This window comes from Brienomyrus brachyistius, chromosome 23, assembly GCF_023856365.1.
Source record: "Brienomyrus brachyistius isolate T26 chromosome 23, BBRACH_0.4, whole genome shotgun sequence".
Taxonomy (NCBI): Eukaryota; Metazoa; Chordata; class Actinopteri; order Osteoglossiformes; family Mormyridae; genus Brienomyrus; species Brienomyrus brachyistius.
Genome location: NC_064555.1, coordinates 12,688,177 through 12,704,709, shown reverse-complemented (window position 1 = coordinate 12,704,709; position 16,533 = coordinate 12,688,177). Strand labels below are relative to the sequence as shown.

The following is a 16,533-nucleotide window of genomic DNA, read 5'->3' as shown; positions in this document are numbered from 1 at the left end:
GCGCGTTATCACAACATTACATTGTCTCAAAGCGCTTTACAGCATCCGGACCCAAAGCCCCCAGTGAGTAAGCAATAGGCGACAGTGGCAAGAAAAAACATCCTAGAAAGAAGAAACCTTGGGAGGGACCAGACTCAAAGGGGGAGCCCAACCTTCAGGGCAGGGAGAGTCTCATTGGAGTGATGGCTAAGTGCCAAGTCACACTGTCCAAACCATAAGATTTGAGACATAACCGGGGAGCAGGGAGGTGATGACAAGCCGGTGCTGATGCTCCTTCCAATCGACAGGCAACCAGAAGTAAGGCAGCGGTCATACATGGATGACGACACAGGCAGAACAGCGAGCTGGATGCAGGGATGTCACTGGTAGTGGCGACGTCACATGTAGCAGGGTGTGCTGGACATCTTGACAGATTGAGGTCTCCAGGCAGCACACCCCAGGAGTAGGGAGTAGAGTAAAATGTACAATTAGGCAAAGTAGAGGAGGCTATCGGCAGTGCTAAAAGCTAGATGAGTGCAATATGAAGTGCAATGTGCAAGCTCCGGCAGATATGGCTATGGCAGCATCAGTAGGAGGGAGAGGCAAGTGGGAATGCAGGCATGGGGAGTCCCTGAAATGTCAGCACTCCAATTCCACAAGGGATTGCGAAGCTAGAGTGACAGCACTGACAGTCCAGTTAATCCAAAGCTAATGGCACCAATCCCCACCCAGCTCTACACCTCACGCTACAGGTCTGACTGGGAGTGAGGAGTTGGCTAGAGCTAAAACTAGTGTCCCTATAAGCTAAACTAAACAGGTGTGTTTTTTAGTCTAGACTTGAATATTGAGAGTGAGCTTGAAACCCACACATCGGGAGGAAGACCATTCCACAGCTGAGGCCTTTGTCTCAAATTATAAGATTACCGAAAATTAAAACTCAGCTTAATTTTTTTGTTATTATGGGGAAAATTGTATGGACTGTTAAATATACTAAAAAATAAGTAGTAAACTCAGCCATTGACTAATGCTAATATGAATCTGCAGTAGCACTGACTGTCACATCAGGAGACGGACCTGCTCTCTACTGAACTGATACTGTAACTGTAGACTTTATGTCCCTCAAACAGAGCAGGATGATATGGCAAAATGTTATCATGGAATTATTTCCATATCAATCGATATTGATAATTTTCATGATATTTCTGAATCTTTATTTTCGACAATAATTCTTTTTTTTTTTTTTTACTTTGAGCATCCATTTAGATAGATAGATAGATAGATAGATAGATAGAAAACTTTATTAATCCCTCGGGTAGATTCCTCTGGGAAATTCGGATTCCTCTGGGAATTTATGCTTAAAATTCCCTTGGGATTTCCAGTTTTAGTTGGCCTAAGGTTTTGGCAGAGTAAATAGAGGTGACTGGTCTCACGATTCGATTCGATGTGATATCTTTGCCAGGATTCATGCCCATCAGTTTTTCTACATCCCTTGACATTATGTTTTCAAATATAAATACAAGCAGATGAGATATAAGCTCCTGTTTTTTTATTTACCAAAACTTTCAAATGTAAACAAAAACTTTGATCTTTGCATAAAATTGTAAACAAAAATAAATAATATAGGCATAACCTATCAAAATGTAAACAGAAATTGTGACCATTACACTTAACAGGAATAAATAGTATAGGCCTAGCCGAGCCTTCAACAACAAAATGTTCTGCAGTGGTATGATATACAAAATTTAATCTAATCTAACATAAAATAACAGTACTGGATACACTCCCTGAAAGAGCAAAACGTTACGAAGATTATACAACGTTCAGAATTAGGAACTTGTGAATAAGGACACCAGTTGAACGACATACAAAATGCAAAATTAAAAATTCCATAAAATACAATCTTTAACAACAGCACTGGGTACTTTTTGAATGTGCAAAACATCAGAAGCACTAGTTTTAGCATTTGGGAATTTCTAACAACAATTGATCTACATGCTCTGGTTTGAGAGTGGATCTTTTTGCAATGATAACATCTCCTGCAGTAGAGAAAACACGCTCTGCAGATATGCTTGTCCCAGGGCTACATAAGTATCGTTTTGACGGCTGAGAGAGGAGGGGAAATGTGACCTCATGTACCAATTATCAGTTAGATCGGACTTACTCTACAGCGCTATACACATGCGCTCGCTTGCGCACGCACATAGCTAGAATTTTTATGCTGTAGCCAGAAAATCAACAAGGAATTTTCATTGATATAATCAATTATGGTCTGCTACTGCATCGATGCAGAATCGTCCACGTCTGCATCACGATGCATCAATTATGCGATTAATTTGGACACCCCTAATAGTAAATGCAAATGGAAAAAAATTTATAGCAAAAAAATCTTTAATTAGGCTATTACAAACATGCATAATATACTGTTCTACCTCGTTTGTACATCTTGTTTTAAGTGTTTCGAGGTTTTGCAGTTCAATATCAATATCTTCCAAGTGAGGATACAGAAGTGGCAGATGCTTTAAAATGCTCTACAATGTTTCTCCCACTGGCAAACAGCGTCACTTACACACACATTACGACAGCAGTCCCTCATGAATCACAAGCTGTAGTGAGTGCACAAACCTACATTTTTTTCTCAGGCTTTTGATAAAATGAGAGTCGATCCTGTGAAATCGTGTTTGTTATGTGTTGTCTAATTTTAATAAGTTTAACAAGTTCTCTGTTTTATGCATTTTAGTTTTGTACAGCGCTTTGTGACTGCTTTGTCTGTGAAAGGCACTCAACTTTATTCTTTTACTTTCTGCTTCTAGAAGCTACTGAAATAATCACTGGCATGCAGTGTGCATTGGGCACATTACTTTAAAAAAGTAATTAGTTATAGTTTCTAGTTACTTATTCTAAAACGTGACTGAGTTAGTAACTTCAGGATGTCACTTTATTTTTTCATCACAGGTGCATCACAGCACCGGTGTGAACTTTAATGTCAGATGGTTAAAAATGCCTGAAAGCTGCAGTGTAGATGCAGGATGCTGAGAGTGAGGAGCTGCTGACAGGCCTGTTTGAAATGCTGTGAAAATGATGCCCAGAGGATGAAACCGTATCAAACCTGCCTGCTAATTCTCTCCTCTTTCTGTTCAGGTATTCATACATATCAGATGATTTACGGCTGTGAGTGGGATGATGAAACTGGGGCCACAAGTGCTTTTCATCTATATGGCTATGATGGGAGTGACTTCATTGCATTGGACTTCAGAAACATGACTTATGTGGCTCCAGTGCAGGAAGTATTTCTTACTACAGTGAAATGGAATCATGACAGTGTTCTATTAGACAGAAATAAAGCCTACCTGACCGGGATCTGCACTGAGTGGCTGAAGAAGTATGTGAGCTATGGGAAGAGCACACTGGAGAGGACAGGTACAGTACAGTAGGTCTGGGACTGGGGCTGTCCCTGTCCTGATGCAGGCTTACAGCTAAAATGTGTAGAATATTAATCACATTATGTATTTACAGGCGAGATTGCTGGTGATGAAGTGTAACGTTTTATTTATGGATGTTTTTGTCTTTCTCCCCAAGTCCGCCCTGAGGTGTCTCTGCTGCAGAAGGACCCCTCCTCTCCTGTCACCTGCCACGCAACCGGCTTCTTCCCAAAAGGGATCATGGTGACCTGGCAGAAAGATGGAGTGGACATGCAGAGTGATGTGGAGGTGGGGGAGACCCTGCCAAACGGGGACGGAACATTCCAGATCACATCAAAACTCACGGTGAAGCCTGAGGACTGGAAGAGGAACAGCTACAGCTGTGTCGTGCAGCACAAGAGCTCAAAGAAAGATATTCCTGTGCTGCTGGAGGAGAAGAACATAAGGACCAATCCGGGTAAGAGGAGCAGCGCCACAGTAATGAGAGAGAGCAGCTGATGGGCGTCACTGTCAGGGGTGAACATGGTGTTTTAATCTTATTTTAGGTGGCGTTTCCTTTGGCAGCATCGTCGGCTGTGTGGCTGCTGCTCTGGCTCTCGTTGCTGTTGTCACTGGGGTCGTGTTGTGGAGGAGGAGCAGGACAGGTAACAGAAAAGCCGGCAGACACAGAGAACAATGGCGTCCACACTGAAACACCAGTGACGTTTCAAAGCTTGTAACTGCACACAGTCATTATACTGGGGCCTCTGACACCCGAATGATGCACAGAGTCTATAATTTAATTTCATTTAGTTTAATTCGCTATTGCATTTGCAAATTCATGAAACCACAACTATCATCTGTAAATTCTGTATAATCCCATTCTAGCTCATTAGCAAGTTTGAGTCCCCTGATGGTGTGCTGTGCCACCTGCTCTGCTAAGCTGATCATACAGGGTGACAAAGAAAATCTCTAAATGCAGACAGCATGTGAGATGTGCCATGAAAGAAGGAATTTAGGATCACTGCTAAACTGAAATTAAAAAGGCTCATTGCTATGACCAGGTATCATCTCATACTTTGAGACACTGTTCTAACTGGCTCCTGTTGAAACTGATATTTTTAACAAATCACTGAATTTGTGCTCCGTTCCCATGTTTCAGGTCGTCCACTATGATTCCTGTCCCCAAAAACGTTATGATTTATATGTAAACTCTGTCACCACACTGCAGCCACGCCACTTGGTATCCTTCATGGGATTTTTGGCAGCTGTCGGATCATCTGATGTCAATTGTTTGGCTGATATAACCGGTTCTGCCGGTTCCATTCTTGTAAGGAGTTATCTGTAATAGTGATAATGTTTACCAGCCAGCGGCAGCTAATGTTACAGGTGAAAATGGTTTGGTCATATTTTAATTAATGGTGACTGTAAACAGTGCTCATGGGATTATGGACACAGTATGGTACAGTTTAACACTGACATCGCACTGTACATGTGCCCATAATCCCATTAGCACTGGTTACATTCAGTTTATACTGTCTGTAATTGTTGGTACAATTCTCAGGTCTCTTACACATTGTTCTTATATTGCACGGTACAATCACTTTGACCATGTCACTAATGTATAGATTATGTTCAGCTGTATATATTTCATATTTTTATTTAATATTGTTATTTTTATATTTTATAGCTTACTCTTTTTCCATGTTCTTATTCTCTTATTATGCACAGCTGCTCGGAGTGACCAGGGTTACATTTCACTTCTTAGTGTATATATATGTGTATAACTGTGTATGTGACAAATAAATCTTTTGAATCTGAATCTTGAAACTATTTGTAATTGTGTAGTTTTGTAAAATTGACCTGATCAGAGTTGCCTGTTTAAAGCACAATGACTGCAGTGTTTTTAGTGGAATTTGGTGATCAGTGGCCATTGTTGACACACCACAGCAAAATGTTTCTCTGCATTTAACCCATATGACATCATGACTTTGCAGTGGCCAGCTAATTGCACGCTAGAAAGCAGTATCTTGCTCAGGGTACCTCAGTGGTGCTTTGCTGGTCTGGGATTAGAATGAACAATCTTTTAATTACAAGCGCAGTTCTCTAACCATTAGACCGCCACTACTGACAAAGAAGCTTACAATTTGGTGGCCAGTGTTGGCACACCACATCAAAATGTTTCTCTGCATTTAACCTGTGACGCCCGCTCCGTCCGCTCCTCGTGTGTGCCACGCCCCCTAATTACCCACGTGTGATTTCCTGATCGTGCCCAGTCGTGTCTTGTTTCCTGCTGCCTTGTTCCATGTATTTAAGTTCCTGATTTGTACTAACCCGTGGTCTGTCATTGATGTCAGTAAGTGTTCGTAGTTCCGTGTCCCCGATTAAACCCCGTACTTTGCCCCGATTTCTGCTTGTCTGCCTGTCCTTGCCCGCCTGCACGCACGATCGCCGCTCTGCCCGCGATCTTCCGTGACATAACCCATATGTGACATAACAGGAGCAGCTAATTCAGTACCCAAGGATCAGTACTGTACCTTGCTGGTTGGGGATTCAAACCAACAATCTTTTGTTTACAAGTAGACTATTAGGCCACCACTGACTTCCACTATCACTCAGAGAAAAATCATGCTGCTTTGTGTAGTATTGACATGAAAAATTACTGAACGTTCACTGTCTATGTTAATCTTTTCTCTCCACCGCCTTATAAAAAGTCTGTTATATATATTAATCATGAACAATTATGGAATGAAGTAATATGCCTTATTATTATTGAAACGAAACGAAAATTGAAATGACGGTAATAGATTATGGCGGAATTTTTACTTTGCAAAATGAGGTCACCAGGATGCAGGACGCAAAGCCAGGCGTCAAAGTAACGCAGAAATAATTACACAAATATAGGGTTGGGCCGGTATCTGAATTTGCATTTTGGATTATTGCCGCAAAAATACCTAGATTATCAATATTATCTAAACATGTGATCATGAATTAGAATATGTTAATATAGCCTATTTTGCAAACAGTTCATAGATAATGTTGTCTGTTGAAAATGCACTTCCAATAGCGCTGTAAAGCCTCCTGTCACAGCCCGTCTTGTCCATCTCGCAGTATAATGGTATAATCAGCAGGGGTTGCTGATGGTCCTTCGGATTTCGCGCATCTGTCATATTAATGTGGAAGTGTCTGCGTCAGTAGATTGATTCCAAAATTATATGTATACCTCGCCCAGAAAATACAATATTTAACACATTAAAGAAGGTCTTTAGAAACAGATTTAACTGGAAAATCATTTGAGGATGCAAAATATTTCCTACACAGCATGTACGGCAGAGGTCCATCTGTTCACAATGTAATGGCTGCACGTTATCGCAGAGGATCACTGTAAGAACGAGTACCACTGGTCTAGTAGCGGTATCATAATGCAAATCAACCAAGTGAAGCAGTAGTAATGGCATCGCAGGCCAATGAGAACTATTTATATTTGTTGTCTATCACAAGAAAATGGCTTTAATACATATAAGCAAAGTAGAAAAGCAAAATTTGTTTCCGGGTGTGAGCATTCGTGTTAAACGTATCGGCGAAAGAACCAATGAAAACGAGGAGTGGCGTTCCTGTCGAGGGCGTTGTCACCGCAACTCGACCTCGAACTTTTCAGAAAGTTTTTATGGTTTCAAATTTGACTTTGATTAATAACAGAAGTTAATCCCGATTCAGGCATATATTAAGCAGTTAAAGATGTTAAAGATAGTCTTTTAAAATCCGAGCGTGATGTATTAGGACATTCATGAAAGCCATCCAACTTAAGTTCTGTCTTGAAACAACCGCTCATATGTTTTTCGTAACGCTGTTCTGTACTGTAATGTTTCCTTGAATGTCTTGCGCCGCATTACTTTCGATTTCGAATAGAAACATCATCATCCCGAAACCTGCTGGAGACTTGTGATGGCAGGTCTGCTCTTGGTTACTATTGGTTTAGAGTGATCGTTCCTACGATAAAACGCAGCACACTGTGAAACCTATATCTTCCTCAGGCATATGTCCGTAAACAGCGTGTGTTTTTCAATTTATTTTTAACAAAAAATTGTTCTCATTTATTTGTGCAGTGAGTTGGCCAGCTGTGGTTTTATGTTCTTTTGGATATAATCTGAGTTAGTACCCAGACATCCCATCCTTCCTCTTGCGTCCACAGTTACAGCTGTTGGATGTAGTCCGTCCTTCCTGGCAGTATGCCGACATTACCCTGGATACTGTGGCTCTCAATACACCACAGAGATTTGCTGTATTGGTTACAGATGTGCCAGCGAGACAAGTCTTCTTTTGAACTTTAATATGTCTCCCATTACGTTGTGTGGATTGCAGTATTTTATTATTATTATTATTATTATTATTATTATTATTATTATTATTATTATCAATAATAATAATGACAATAATAATAATAATTGATACTTTATTGTTCTCCGTGGGGAAATTGTCTTTTTTTATGCCTCCCTCAACTTGCTCTTTTTTTGTACGGCTGTTCTGTTGCTCTGCTAATTCAATCTTCACACTCTGGTCTTTCTGATGGAATGTGCAGTCAGTGAAGACTGGCCACCTGGCCATGCGTATATAGGCGTGAAACCTCAAATACTATTGACCAGGTGTTTCAGTTTCATTGTCCGACCCCTGTAGTAGGCGATATGTATGTAATAACCGTATGTATTACTGTTAAAGGATTGTTAGAATATTTTTTTGAAATGTGCTCAATTTTCCAAATTGCTCATTTTCACATCTTCATTTGACAATGTGGGCAGTTAACCATGATTTTCACGTAATACATTTTAAAAAATTATGCTGACACTCCTGTTACAGTAATGCATATGGTTACTGCATACACATTGCCCAATATGTCATAAATGATCCTTAGATGTAAACCTGACAGAAAACACTGTTCTTATATCACCACAGTTCAAAATCTAATAGAAGTCAAACGTGAGTATCGGTATATTCTACAATCATCATACACTATATGGTCAAAGGTATTAGAACACCTGGCCATTACACCTATAGGAACTTTTTATGACATCCCGTTCTCAATCCATAGGCATCAATGTGGAGCTGGTCCCCCATTTCCAGCTAAAATAGCTGTCACTCTTCTCTTTCCACAAGATTATGGAGTGTGTCTTGCTCTTTCATCAAGAAGAGCATTTGTGAGGTCAGGCACTGATGTTGGACGTGAAGGCCTGGCTCATAATCTCTGATCTAGTTCATCCTGAAGGTGTTCATTGGGGTTGAGATCAGAGCTCTGTGTGGGCCAGTCAAGTTCTTCCACACCAAACTCATCTAACTATGTCTATATGGGTCTTGCTTTGTGCACCGGGGCACAGTCATGCTGGAACAGAAAAGGGCCTTCCCCAAACTGATCCCACAAAGTTGGAGGCATGGAATTGTCCAAAATATCTTGATATGCAGAACCATTAAGAGTTCCCTTCACTGGAACTAAGGGGCCTAACGCAACCCCTGAAACCCAGTCCCATACTATTATCTCTCCTCCGCCAAACTTTATAGTTGGCACAATGCAGTCTGGCAGGTAACGTTCTCCTCGCATCCGCCAAACCCAGAGTTGTCCTTCAGACTGCCAAACAAAGAAACATGATTCATAACTCTACAGAACAGGTTTCCACTGCTCCAGGGTCCAGTGGTGGCGTACTTTACACCACTCTGTCCAACACTTGGCATTGAACTTGGTGATGTGAGGCATGTGGTTAGGATGTGTGTGCTGGGGTTAGTGCCAAAGGAGGTCTGGAACTCTGTAATTGCTGAGTACACTATGATGATCAGCTGTGAGTATTGTTACCTGTAAATTGGCTTTTTATACTTTAACTACAAATAGAAATTTGATTCTTTGTTTTTTAAGATTAATTTTAGTGTACAAATCTGCTTGAACTAATTTGCTTGGAGCACTTTAGTATGTATGTATAAAATATAACAGTCTGTGACTTTATCTTTGGGTTTTTCATTGGAGCATCTGACACTGATCCTGAGAACTCCAGCCAACAGCCACCAAAAGCATGAATTCACCCTCCCTGATGTCACAGTAAGTCCTGTTACTGTAGAACAACCTTCCGAGAGGTTATTTACAATGTTAAGGTCACATTCATTTTAAAATATTCATTTCAATTTCTTATATAAGCGGTATATGTGCTATACTTCAAAAAATTGTTGGACATGGTGCTTGGTGAAGAAGCAGCCTGACAGCAAAGCTTTTAGGTACACTGTGTACTTTAGCCGTGAAAATGTTTTTGAAACATAACTAGCAAATAATTGTGTGAACGGTCATAATCAAAGTGTGAAATACATACTGGGATTTAATTCACCCAGAGCTACTTGAAGTCTACCGTCTTGTGATGTTCTGTGGATTTTTTTAACCAGGCTAACTGTGTTAGCATTGTGGCTGAACAACAGTCTGTTTTAATGCTGATGTTATTTAGCTTAAACTGAAGAGAAATTTATTATATTTTGGTTCAGACAGAGCATTTGCTTCAGAGTGAAGCATGGGGATAATACTTACCCCCCCCCCCCCCTTCAGTGGCACACAAGCAGTACAGTGTAAAATTAAGCATGTCCACGTTTGCATTTAGATCTTGTAGCGTCGGTGGGATGGCTTCTGTGTAGCGGAACTGCTTTGCGTTTCCCATCATGCTCCGCGGGGCTTGTATGAAATTAGTCATACCTCAACTCACGAACTTAATTCATTCGAGGACTCAGTTCACGACCTGAAAAGTTTGCGACCTGAATCAATTTGTTCCTATTTAAAATTCCCATTCTGTGACCAAGAATATAGACTTCAGTTAAAATAACCTTAATTATACACAAATAATGCTAAATTATTTCCCTCTTCTGGAGCCGACACCTTATCGTGGTGGAGGGGTTTGCTTGTTCCAATGATCTCAGGAGCTATGTTGTCTGGGGCTTTATGCCCCTGGTAGGGTCACCCAAGGTCCTGGGTGAGGAACCAGGCGAAGTGCGGCTCAGAAGACCCCCAATGAAGAGAAAGATTTTGGATTCACGGTTTCCCTTGCCCGGACGCGGGTCACCTGGACCCCCCCCGGAGCCAGGCCTGGGGATGGGGCTCGATGGCGAGCGCCTGGTGGCCAGGCCTACACCCATCGGGCCTGGTCGGGCACAGCCCGAACAAGGCACGTGGGTCCCCCCTACAGTGGGCTCACCTCCTATAGGAGGGGCCATTGGGGTCGGGTGCGATGTGAGTTGGACAGCGACCAAAGGCAGGGACCTTGGCAGCCCGATCCTCAGCTGCAGAAGCTAGCTCTAGGGACATGGAATGTCACCTCTCTGATGGGGAAGCAGCCTGAGCTGGTGCGCGAGGTTGTGAAGTTCCAGCTAGATATAGTCGGGCTCACCTCGATGCACGGCTTGGGCTCTGGAACCAGTCTCCTTGAGGGGAGTTGGACCCTTTTCCACTCTGGAGTTGCCCGCGGGGAGAGGCACTGAGCAGGGGTGGGCATACTTATTGCGCCCTGGCTGGGTGCCTGTACGTTGGGGTTTACCGCAGTGGACGACAGGGTAGCCTCCCTTTGCCTTCAGGTGGGGGGACGGGTCCTGACTGTTGTTTGCGCTTATGCGCCAAATGGCAGTTCAGAATACCCACCCTTTTTGGAGTCCTTGGAAGGGGTGTTGGAGAGCGCTCCTCCTGGGGACTCTCTTGTTCTGCTGGGGGACTTCAATGCTCACGTGGGCAATGACAGTGAAACCTGGAGGGGCGTGATTGGGAGGAACGGACCTCCCGAACTGAACCCGAGTGGTGCTTTGTTATTGGACTTCTGTGCTCATCACAGATTGTCCATAATGAACACCATGTTCAAACATAAGGGTGTCCATATGTGTACTTGGCACCAGGACACCCTAGGCCACAGTTCGATGATCGACTTTGTAGTCGTGTCGTCGGACTTGCGGCCGCATGTCTTGGACACTCGGGTGAAGAGAGGGGCGGAGCTGTCAACTGATCACTACCTGGTGGTGGGTTGGCTCCGCTGGTGGGGGAGGAAGCTAGCTAGGCCTGGCAGGCCCAAGCGTATAGTGAGGGTCTGCTGGGAACGTCTGACGGAATCCCCTGTCAGGGAGAGTTTCAACTCCTACCTCCGGCAGAACTTCTCCCATGTCCCGGGGGAGGCGGGGGACATTGAGTCCGAATGGGCCATGTTCCGTGCCTTCATTGTGGAGGCGGCTGACCAGAGCTGCAGCTGCAGCCGTAAGGTGGTCGGTGCCTGTCGCGGCGGCAATCCCCGAACCCGCTGGTGGACACCGGTGGTGAGGGATGCCGTCAAGCTGAAGAAGGAGTCCTATCGAGCCTTTTTGGCCTGTGGAACTCCAGACGCAGCTGACAGCTACTGGCAGGCCAAGCAGGGTGCAGCTTTGGCGGTTGCTGAGGCAAAAACTCAAGTGTGGGAGGAGTTTGGCGAGGCCATGGAAAATGACTTCCGGATGGTTTCGAGGAGATTCTGGTCCACTATCCGGCGGCTCCGGGCAGGAAAGCGGTGCAACATAAACACTGTTTATGGTGGGGATGGTGCGTTGCTAACCTCAACTCGGGACTTTTTGGGCCGGTGGAAGGAATACTTCGAAGACCTCCTCAATCCCACCGACACGCCTTCCAATGTGGAAGCAGCGGGTGGGGACTTGGGGGTGGACTCACCTATCTCTGGGGCGGAGGTCGCTGAGGTGGTTAAAAAGCTCCTCGGTGGCCAGGCCCGGATGAGATTCGCCTGGAGTTCCTCAATGCTTTGGCTGTTGCGGGGCTGTCCTGGTTGACACGCATCTGCGGCATCGCGTGGACATCGGGGGCAGTGCCTCTGTACTGGCAGACCGGGGTGCTGGTCCCCCTCTTTAAGAAAGGGGACCGGAGGGTATGATCCAACTATAGGGAGATCACACTCCTCAGCCTCCCAGGTAAGGTCTATTCAGGGGTCCTGGAGAGAAGGATCCGCTGGATTGTCGAACCTCAGATTCAGGAGGAGCATTGTGGTTTTCGCCCTGGCCGTGGAACAGTGGACCAGCTCTATACTCTCAGCAGGGTTTTGGAGGGTTCATGGGAGTTTGCCCGACCAGTCTACATATGTTTTGTGGACTTGAAGAAGGCATTTGACCGTGTCCCTCGGGGAGTCCTGTGGGGGGTGCTCCGGGAGTATGGGGTGCCGGGCTTCCTTTTAAGGGCGGTTTGGTCCCTGTATGACCGGTGCCAGAGCCTGGTCCACATGGGTGACAATAAGTCGGACTCGTTTCCAGTGGGAGTTGGACTCCGTTAGGGCTGCCCTTTGTCACCGATTCTGTTCATAGTTTTTATGGACAGAATTTCTAGGCGCAGCCAGGGCGTTCAGGGTGTCTGGTGACCTCAGGATTAGGTCTCTACTTTTTGCAGATTATGTGGTTCTGTTGGCTTCATCGGACCATGACCTTCGACTCTCACTGGGACAGTTCGCAGCCGAGTGTGAAGCGGCTGGGATGAAAATCAACACCTCCAAATCCGAGACCATGGCCCTCAGCCGGAAAAGGGTAGAATGCTCTCTCCGGGTTGGGGACGGGGTCCTCCCCCAAGTGTAGGAGTTTAAATATCTTGGGGTCTTGTTCACGAGTTGGGGAACGATGGAAAGGGAGATCGACAGGTGGATCGGTGCGGCGTCAGCAGTGATGCGGGCGCTGCATCGGTCTGTCATGGTGAAGAAAGAGCTGAGCCAAAAGGCGAAGCTCTCAATTTACCAGTCGATCTACGTTCCTACCCTCACCTATGGTCATGAGCTATGGGTAGTGACCGAAAGAACGAGATCGCAGGTGCAAGTGGCCGAAATGCGTTTCCTCCGCAGGGTGGCTGGGCTCTCCCTTAAAGATAGGGTGAGGAGCTCAGTCACTCGGGAGGGACTCAGAGTAGAGCTGCTGCTCCTCCGCATCGAGAGGAGCCAGATGAGGTGGCTCAGGCATCTGATCAGGATGCCTCCTGGACGCCTCCCTGGTGAGGTGTTCCGGGCATGTCCCACTGGGAGGAGACCCCGGGGAAGACCCAGGTCACGCTGGAGAGACTATGGCTCTCGGCTGGCCTGGGAACGCCTCGGGATCCCCCCAGAGGAGCTGGATGAAGTTGCCGGGGAGAGGGAAGTCTGGGCCTCCCTGCTGAGACTGCTGCCCCCGCGACCCGACCTCAGATTAAGTGGAAGATGATGGATGGATGGATGGATGGATGGATGGATGGATGGATGGTTAATGCTAAATTAAGTAAAACAGTACAACTTAGCATACGCATATTGGCGGGCTGGTCCTTCAAAAGACGCAAAAACACGGAAAAGAACCACAAAACATCCCCCCCAAAAACTAAACAATTAACATTAAAAGACAAACAGTCAAAAACAATACAGTAATTTGGAAAATGTGATTTTTTAAATTATACTGTACATTATTTTCATATGCCTAAAATTTTTATGTTAATTTTGTGATGCCACGTGTTGTATGGAAAACTTCTTTGTTTGTACTGTAAACAAACAATACGCAGTTAATTGCCACTGTGTGAATGGAGAATATAACACTTAAATATGAGTTACTTAATAATTTGTTATTAATGAAGTACTGTAATTTTATGTATAGTTATGTGACTGTTAAAAACCATCACAAACATGTTTATCAATCACTGAAAGGTACCGCTATAACAGAACTTTCTCTATTTTTTTTTCTTTTTACAGGTATTTGACCTCAGAAGAGATTTAGTTAAGATATACATCTGCAACAAATTTTTGTTTAATACATCCCACTACCATTCTTGGGCATAATGTAGACTTCTTCGTGTTTCGGGTGGTTCTTTGGGGCGCTTTCAATGGACCCTTTTGGGGGATATTTGTGTGTTCGCTGCCTGAAACACGGTTCGCGAACCGGTACAAAAAAAATTTGGTTCGTAACCCGATTTGTTCGTGAACAGGACTGTTCGTGGGTCGAGGTACCGCTGTACTCACTTGGTGTTTCTCCCCAAACATATTTATTTTTCATTATTCAGTCCAAGTTATCCATCTTTATTCTGAAAAAGAAAATAACTTAGATCTAATCTGGAATTAAAAAACTTTGCTTTCGTGTGTGTCCATGAATGTATGTACATGCTTTGTGTGTAAATATTGTCTTGAATTCAGCTGAGATCTTCGCATGAGAGCCTTACGTGTAACAGCCTGATCGTGTGTTTAAACAAATTCATGCTCAGCAACCCCGTACAGCGCAGGCTACACTGCCACCAGGTGGTGTTGGAGGGGAAAACAATTAATTTAACAGAACAAAGGGACTTATAACTGATGTAAGAATATGCATTTATGAGCAATTTCATCAGTTACTGAGGTGTTACCATACATTTTATTACCGCCGCTCGAATGCTGTTTTTATTTTTCCCCATTCCATTGGCGTACCGTGTATATCCGTGGTATTACCGCGTATTATACTCTTCTGCAGCTCTCATATCTGTATACACGCGTTTATTTGCTTTGTCTAATTTGTCCTCTAGTTGCATTCAGGAAATTTTCTTCTCATTTCTGTCTGGTTTTGCTTTCAGGTTCTTCTCTTTTACTGCCAGATAATGACAGACAAGATGAGATGAATGTGCAGACCTGATACACACTACAATATACTGTCTATTCTTTGTAAATCTGCTACAACCTTATTAATCAGCAGCAGTCATGAACAGAATAAATTTAATAATAAGTTCCATGTATTTGCAGTCAAATACTCGCTGTTTTATGCATACGGTAAAGGATTAAAATTATGAGCCCCCTGTCTGAAATTGAACAAAAAAGTTAGCTTTGACCCTGTGTGTGAGATGCACTGATCACTGGCTTACAGTAATGAGCACCAAGGATAAAGCAACAGCAAACAGAAAGATGGGCAATGAAACGATGAATGTGGCTGATAAATGTATGAAACAGTGTAACAGAAAATCAGGATACATGTGAGCTTTGGCTGGTGTCATGACCTGCTCGTCGGCTCCTCCTGTGTGCCACGCCCCCTGCTTACCCACGTGTGTTTCCCGGATTGTACCCAGCTGTGTCTGCTTATTTTCAATCAGTCCTGTGTATTTCAGTCCGTGTCTTACCCGAGTCCTTTGTCCGTCATTGATGTTACGTGATGTCAGTCGGCGTGCCATGTTCCCAAGTCCGCGTTCGTATAATAAATCCCCATTCACCCTGCTTACGCCTGCTTACTACCCGCTCGCCTGCCAGCGCGTTCGCCCGCTTCCCGGACGATCGTGACAGCTGGAGGTTTATTACTACAGGAAACAAATTTTAAAATCACCTGTAGTTACATTGTTACATTCAGGTGAGGATTATTGGTGACTTATGTTGGTGAAAAATATATTTTAAATACATTGTGCATTTCTCACAGGGTTTTAATATATTGTTTTATATGTGATTTAATTTTCTGCTTAAGTTGTGAATTTGTTTCTTTGAGAATTAATGTAATATTACGAGCTTTTTCAGTCAGTCTAATTGCTGTGGGTAATGTTACCCTAAACCTTATGCTTTGGTGGTTTTGCATACAAAACTGTTAATAATGAAATTCTGTTTCTATTATATACACAAGCGGAAAATCAATTAATATGATCACCATGTTCACAAAATGAAACTTCTTAATATCAGTAAAATAAATTATTAAAGAGACCTTACGGAAATCCGTATTACATAAATTTTCATTTTGAATGTAAATATTTTGTCTGAAATGGGCTAATAAAATAAAGGGGATAATTCTGGACAGGTGTGTGTTTGTGATTTTTAATGTATTGCAGGACCCATCCATTTTCCAAACCGCTTATCCTACTGGGTCGCGGGGGGTCTGGAGCCTATCCCAGAAGCAATGGGCACGAGGCAGGGAACAACCCAAGACGGGGGGGCCAGCCCATCGCAGGCCACACTCACACACCATTCACTCTCACATGCACACCTACGGGCAATTTAGCAACTCCAATTAGCCTTAGCATGTCTTTGACCTGTGGGGGGAAACCAGAGTACCTGGAGAAAATCCCACGATGACATGGGGAGAACATGCAGACTCCATACACATGTGACCTAGACAGAGACTCAAACCTGGGTCCCAGAAGTGTGAGGTAACAGTGCTAACCACTGCACCACCATGCCGCCCC

At 43.9% G+C, this 16,533-nt stretch overlaps 1 protein-coding gene and 2 long non-coding RNA genes across 5 annotated transcripts in view; 2 read left to right on the top strand and 1 right to left on the bottom strand.

Moving 5' to 3' along the window:
* Positions 1-16,533, bottom strand: part of LOC125719462 (uncharacterized) — a 108,189-nt gene that overhangs the window by 15,040 nt on the left and 76,616 nt on the right. The gene's annotated exons all lie outside the window — the stretch shown is intronic.
* LOC125719454 (class I histocompatibility antigen, F10 alpha chain-like) overlaps positions 1-16,533 on the top strand; it is a 73,836-nt gene that overhangs the window by 8,486 nt on the left and 48,817 nt on the right. Inside the window, exons 3-5 of the mRNA XM_048994242.1 lie at positions 3,118-3,396; positions 3,556-3,855; positions 3,944-4,042. Coding sequence (XP_048850199.1) covers positions 3,118-3,396; positions 3,556-3,855; positions 3,944-4,042 — 678 coding nt within the window. The remainder of the gene's footprint in view (positions 1-3,117; positions 3,397-3,555; positions 3,856-3,943; positions 4,043-16,533) is intronic.
* LOC125719464 (uncharacterized) lies at positions 7,851-15,111 on the top strand. Its single transcript, XR_007385096.1, has 3 exons — positions 7,851-9,202; positions 9,385-9,456; positions 14,105-15,111. It is a non-coding gene; the product is annotated as an uncharacterized LOC125719464 (long non-coding RNA).